This window comes from Lathyrus oleraceus, chromosome 2, assembly GCF_024323335.1.
Source record: "Lathyrus oleraceus cultivar Zhongwan6 chromosome 2, CAAS_Psat_ZW6_1.0, whole genome shotgun sequence".
NCBI classification, from domain to species: domain Eukaryota; kingdom Viridiplantae; phylum Streptophyta; class Magnoliopsida; order Fabales; family Fabaceae; genus Lathyrus; species Lathyrus oleraceus.
In genome coordinates this window covers 377697863-377705044 of record NC_066580.1, presented here as the reverse complement: position 1 = coordinate 377705044, position 7182 = coordinate 377697863, and the positions used below count along the sequence as shown (strand labels likewise).

The 7182-nt window shown below is 41.0% G+C and overlaps 1 protein-coding gene across 1 annotated transcript; it reads right to left on the bottom strand.

Annotated features, from left to right (window-relative positions):
- Window positions 1-2780: 2780 nt before the first annotated feature.
- LOC127123340 (uncharacterized) lies at window positions 2781-4478 on the bottom strand. The gene is made up of 4 exons (XM_051053568.1): window positions 3855-4478; window positions 3481-3614; window positions 3188-3369; window positions 2781-3070 (listed from the first exon to the last, which is right to left on the bottom strand). The coding sequence occupies exons 1-4, from the start codon at window positions 4476-4478 to the stop codon at window positions 2781-2783; spliced, it is 1230 nt and encodes a 409-aa protein (XP_050909525.1).
- Window positions 4479-7182: the final 2704 nt, after the last annotated feature.

Genomic DNA, 7182 nt, shown 5'->3' with positions numbered 1-7182 from the left:
ATGTTGGCGCTCCTGAGGCCAAATTATCTGAACTAACTCAAGCTCTTGTCTATTTGCAGGCGAAATTGACCAAGTGTAAGGCTCTCCATATCAAACAAATTCAAGCTCTCCAGAACTATTTCCTAGTTGTGTATCGACTTGATAATCTTCGTCGGACCATTTCTGAGGCCGCTGTCGAATTAAAGGAGAAGGTAACCGACATTATCCCAAAGCTTAAAATCCCTGGTTACGCGAAAGACAAGTATCTTTACGCCCTTCATTTCGGGCACGTCAGATTCCCTCCTTTGCCATCTAGCCCATTGGCTTTGTCCTTCGGCTCTCTAATTCCAGATTGGTATTATTGTCCCTTTTCAGACGTGCAAAATACTTATAAGAAAAAGGCCGACAAAGTGGTACCGACGAATCATTATATGGCCTACTACTCAGGGCCACTTTATATTGATCCTTAATATGTTAGAGTGCTCGATACCACACAAATTGGTAACACTTTTATGGAAAGCTAGCACCTCTTTTTATTTGGATTCTGTCGCTTACTTAATTTTCTATGTTTTCTTTATAGCAATCCCCATAGACCCTGTGGATCCCGCTCCTGTCAATGAACCTATCATTTCGACAGAAAAGACTTAGGTTCAAACTTGGCTGATTTGCCGTTTTCTTTTACTTTGGTATATATTCTTAACTGTCGTTTCCACTCCTGCAGGCTACTCCTGAGAAGTCTTCTGATGATGATGAGCAACCCATTTCCCGAGTTTTGAAAAAATCTAGTTCTTCAGTATGCAACTATATGAAGCAATCTCATTCAACCCTGTGATTTCTCTAAGAAAACAATGCATGGCTTCTAACCTTTTACGTATGTGCAGGGTCAACCACGTTCGACAGATCTACCTGTCCCTTATCCTCAGTCCAAGAAATCCAAAAAACATAAGCGTTCTGCTGCCATAGGACCTAAGGTATTTCTTGTCGGCTTATCCAATCTTCTGACTAGAATATCTGCTTATAACCTCTCTTCCTGTCTTCAGCCGACTCCACAGCCGACTCAGCTATCTCCTCAATAATCCCACAAATCCAAAGGCCACCAGGGCCATAAAAGGAAGAAGCATGATTATCCCTCTAAGGGTGGTGAAGCAAAAAAGAAAAAACAACACAAAGTGATCACTACAGAGGCTCCTTCTTCTCTAGACGCTGACACCATTGTGGTCGACACGTCTATCCTCAATAAGGTCCCTGATCCAGTTGTGGGGACTTCGAAGCCGACCAACATCCCTGCTGCTGCTATCTTGGAGGAAGGGAATCCAGACATTGTTCTTCCTACACCGACACAGGTAATCACTTGTTTTACTATCTTTTTCCCTGAATTGCTGGACTTTTCTTACAAACATCCTTTTGCTCTAAAACAGGCTGATATTTCTGGTGAGCAACCTCACCATGTTGTTGACTATACTCCCTTGTTGACAACTTCTTCTCCATCTCACCAAGCAACCTCTGTCGACAATGCTGTTGAGTTCACTGACTCCCCTATCCATACTAGTGATAGTGATTCTGGTTCAGTCATTAGCCCTGCCACGCACACGGGTTCCAGTTCGAATAGTTCTGACTCTAGTCTTTCTTCAGCTTCCTTGACTTTGAAGGATTCAAGGGGACAAGGAAATGCTGGCATCACAAAAATCCAGCCTCCTCAAACTGCTCCTCTACCAACTAATTCCTTTTCATTGTCCCAGGCACTAGAAATAAAGCCTTCTGCTCTAGAAGCAATTGCTAGGCTTCGTAGCCTAGTAAAATCACGTGATGCTTCTTCATATTCTGAGCAGCTTCACCAACTCCATTCTGACAAGATGGGTCCTGAAGCGACAAAGGTCAAATCTCTAATGGACATGGTTCGTTTCTACGACTTGAATCCGGATCTATCCCATGTGCTTCTGAGTGAATCTACAGTCGGCCCAGAACTCTTGCATGTGCTTTCCTAACTCAAGGAGCTTCACCTTTCTGAGTATGCTAAGTGTGTGATGGCCATATTTGAAAAACTTCTGGTTCCCATGCTGCGTCATCTCGATAACGTTAGGGAAAATGAACACCAAATTGTAACTACAGAGGCCTTTGTGAAGGAAAAATGGGAGCTGGTGATGAAAGCCGACGAAGAAGTCACCAAGATACTGGGAATGATTGAGGAGAAGAAGAAGGAATTGGCCTCCAAACAAACAAGAGCTGCTGAGATACGCCTCCAAATTGATGACCTTCGGCGTCAAATTGCTGCTCTGGACAATGAATTGGGGTCAATTACTGAGGAAAAATCCCACATTGTCGACAAGGTTGTGAAGCCGGCCCAAGATACTATCGAGCAAACTACCACAAATGCCTTGGCTGTAGTTAAAGAACTCTCCAACGTTGAAAAGAAACTTGAACAGCTTAGGGTGTAGGCCGACAACTTTGAACCTCAGTCTCTGCACTACAATCTTGAGCTTCAATCATTTTAGTCTAGATTAGGCCAATTTTAGCCGTTTTTATTTTGATGTAATATTTGAACAATGGCTTTTGCCAACTTTTATGCCACTACTTTATTTTCCAGCACCGTGTATGTTTAATTTTCTGTGCTTTTATAGCTGGTTTCAAACATAGTTATCTCCAACCTAATTTATTCGACAGCCATTTAACCTGTCGAAATCTTGACCTCTTGAAGGAGGGGCCTATACTTATTTAAGTATTTTCCATTTACCCTCAAGATTCGCGTATCTGGTGCCAACTCTTGGACCTCGTAGGTGTTATTAGAGAAAACCTACAAAACCTTAAACGATCCTTCCCAATTGGGACCATTTGCCCAAGACTTTATCATTTTTATCCATAGGCAAAATCACTCTCCAAACTAAATCGTTGACAACAAACATTTTTCCCTTCACCTTCTTATTGTAGGCTCTGGAGACTTTTCCTTTCTGCCTTTGTAATGAATCCAAGGCTAACATTCTTTCCTCATTTAACTCGACCAGTTCGTCTACCATCATACTCCAGTAATCTTCAGAAGGTATTTCATGTTGCCTCTGGATTCTGACTGCATGAACCTGAATCTCTACTGGTAACACTGCATCGTGCCCATATACCAGTCGAAACGGAGTTGTTCTGGTTGCTTCTTTTGGAGACGTTCAACATGCCCATAAAGCTTGATCTAACGTCTTATGCCAATTTCTTGGCTTCTTACCTACATTCTTCTTTATTAGGCTAATGATCACTTTATTGGCCGCTTCGACTTGGCCATTTGCCTGTGCGTAATATGGGGTAGAAGTCAATAATTTGATTCCCATCTCTTTTGTAAAATCTTGCATCTTTCGACCAGTAAAAACTGACCCTTGGTCGGTTGTAATCATTTCTGGGATACCAAATCTGCATATGATGTGACTTTGGATAAAGTCTATCACAACCTCTTGATCTACATTTGTCAATGCTACGGCTTCGACCCATTTTGTAAAATAGTCGATACCGACCAAAACATACCTTTGCTGTTTTGATGAAGCTGGTTTTATTTCTCCAATCACATCCAATGCCCATCCTCGAAAAGGGCAGGGCTTCACAATTGTATGCAACTCGCTTATAGGCATATGTTGTATGCCCCCATGCAATTGGCATTCCTAACAACTTTTAGCACATTCAATGCAATATTTCAACATTTAAGGCCAATAAACTCCTGAGTGCATCAAAAACCTTTTCATCTTCAGTCCCGCTTGATGTGCCCCACACGCTCCACTATGTACACTCGACACAACCACATATGCCTTACTTTCTCCAAGGCACTTTAGCAAAACTCCTTCAGCTGTCTTTTTGAACAATTCATCATTCACCAGGACATAGTTGAGGGCCCTATATTTTACCTTTCGATCTGTCGACCCTATAGGATTACGTAAATAATCGACTAACGGCTTGCGCCAATCGTTTTCTCCCCCGTCGTCGACGGTCAGAATTTCAAAATGATATCTATGTACAACTCCTAACTTTATAATCGACAAATCTGATGGTGATAACAATGTTGCTCGTACCTTCTCTCTTACTTGAACCTCTTCTTCATTCTGGTCTTTCGACGCTTTATACCCTGAAGCTTCCTGCGCCAAATCGTTTGCTCTCTGATTCTCTTTCCGTGGTATATGCTGGAGGCTTACTTGCTCAAATCTCTTGAGTAGTCTGATGGTGATCACAAAATACATGATTAAATTTTCTTTGACACACCTGTATTCTTTTGATACATGTTTAATTACTAACTCAGAGTCTCCCATAATTTCGACATTCCTTGCCCCCAATTCTATCAGAAGTTCAAATCCTGTGATCAAAGATTCATACTCTGCTTCATTGTTTGTGCATACTCCTTCAATTCTATATTTGAACTCTGCTGGAATTCCATCTGGAGAAATTATGACTCCCCCCATCCCAGATCCGTTCTTATGTCTTGAACCGTCGAAGTACAACCTCCATGGTACTATGTCTACATAATTTTGAGCCATTTCGACCATTGAATGGTCGACAAGGAAATCTGCCACCACTTGCCCTTTCATCGCTTTTAAGGGCACGTACGTCAGAGAATACTCAGTTAATGCTAAAGCCCATTTACCAATTCGACTATGCAAAATTGGTTTAGACAACATGTGCTTAATAATATCAAAGTGAGAAGATACATACACATCAACGGGCTTAATATATTGTTTTAGTTTCATACAAGAAAAATACAGGCATATACATAGTTTCTCTATATCACTATACCTAGTTTCAGGATCATTAAGCATTCAACTAAGGTAATACACAGGTCTTTCGACACTTTTTCCATCCGCTTGGACTAACATACTTCCTATAGTCGATTCTGAAGCTGCAATATACAACCTCATTGGCCTATTCCTAACAGGAGGGGCCAGTACTAGAGGCTTAGTCAAATATTCTTTAATTTTGTCGAATGCCTCTTGGTGCTCTTCTTGCCACTTAAAATCCTCATTCTTCAGTCGAAGGAGTGGTGAAAAAGCTTTAGTTTTACCACTTAAATTGGATATAAATCTTCTAAGAAAATTGATCTTGCCCAATAAAGATTGCAGTTCCTTTTTGGTCGACGGAGGCTTGACGTCTATAATGGCTTTTGTTTTGCTTTGGTTTACTTCAATACCTTTTTTATGCACCACAAAGCCAAGGAAATCGCCCGCCTGCACACAAAAAGCACACTTTAATGGATTCATTTTCAATCCATATTTTCTTATCCTTACAAAGGTCTTTCGGAGATGTTCGACATGAGTAAGTCGACAATTTGATTTTATCACGATATCATCAATGTATACTAGCATGAAATCTTCAATAAAATCATGAAACACTGAGTTCATTACCCTCTGATATGTCGCTCCGGCATTTCTCAGGCCGAATGGCATGACAACCCACTCATATGTACCTAAGGTTCATGGGCATCGAAACGCCGTCTTCGGCACATCTTCCTCTGCAATAAAAATTTGATTATATCCAGAATAACCATCTAACATACTTAAATATTCAAAACCAGCGGTAGAGTCGACCAACATTTCTGCTATGGGCATGACATACTCGTCTTTGGGGGTAGCAACATTTACATCTCTAAAATCAATGCATACTCGTAAAGACCCATTTTTCTTAATTACTGGCACAATATTGGCCAACCATTCAACATACCTTGCAGTTTGTATAAACTTGGTTTTGAGGAGCCTTTCTATCTCTGCTTTTATTTTTGCCATGATATCTGGTGCGAAAGGCCTATGTGTCTACTTTACTCGCTTTCTTCCAACTTTTACTGGTAGTTTTAGCTCTACCAAATCGCTACTTAAACCAGGCATTTCATTATAATCCCAAGCAAAACAATCCTTAAATTCTTTATGTAGAGATATTACCTCAAATTTTAACTCTTTGTCGATGTCGGCGCTGATGTATGTTGGTCTCTTGTCGCCATTTTCGCCAATGTCGACTTCTTCTAAGGGGTCTTGTGGTCGCATCTTTTCTGGAGCCTTTGGATCTTTTTCAAACCCTAAAGGTTCATCATCGTAAATGCAGTCTAAATGTTGCATGTTGATGTTTCCTTTAGTCACAACTGACTTATCTGGAGACTCTGGCTCAATAGCCAAAATATCTTCTTTCTTTAAAACATAGGCTTCGACATCCATGTTTTCTTCAGCCTCTAGGGCCAATTTTATTTTGTTCTCGGCAACGTATGCTGAAATCCTCTTTAGAGCTTCTATCTCAGACATCATCAGTGACATCCGCTCAGCCCGTCGGCCAGATTTCTGCATACGGTGGTTCCTATAAACGTTCACATCCCAAATGAAGCCATGAGTTTCGTGCAAAGTTAGGGAAACAAAAGCTTCATTCATATTAGAATACACATCTTCAGCTGGTAAACAAGGAGAAATATTAGCCAACTTTGTCTCGAATTCCTTCTTGCCAACATTGTTCACGTCAACCATGAAATAACCTTGATCAACTTCAATGTTTTCGACCACTCCATCTTCTTTCCAAATTACCAATCTCTGATGTGCTGAAGATGGTACAACTCCCACACCATGGAGCCATTCTCTGCCGACTAGAAAATTGTAACTTGGCTTGGCATCTATTACCATGAACAATGTCGGCCTAGTGATTGAGCCGACAGTGACGTTCGCCATGATCACACCCATGGTGCTTTTTATTTTTCCCCCGTAGTCAGATAAGACTATGTTGTTGGATCTAACATCAGTATCATACTTGCCAATTTTCTTCAAAATATGGTGTGGCATGATGTTAACAGTAGCGCCACAATCTACCAACACTTTGTTGATAGTCACACCTTCCACTTTAGCCCTAATCAACAAAGGTTTCAGATGACTCTTCATAGTCATTATGGGCCTCTCAAAAACTGTTTCTTGTCTCTCAACAGAGCTATCATTCAGCATAAAGTAACATCTTGGCTTATGTAACGCCATTTTTTCAGCGTCGGCATCATCTACCGAACCCTTCACCTCAGTAACACAATTGTATTCTTCTGGTAGAGTTGACACCACGTTGACTAAGATATCTAAACTTGCTTCTGATTCTAAATTGAAGTCATCTGTAACCTCATCAGAACATTTTTCACTTGGTCGACGGACATACTCCCTGATCCGATCTTTAGCTGCAGTGTCGACCCTCACAACAACTCTCTTTCCAGAATCAGCCCCATTAGCCATGCTT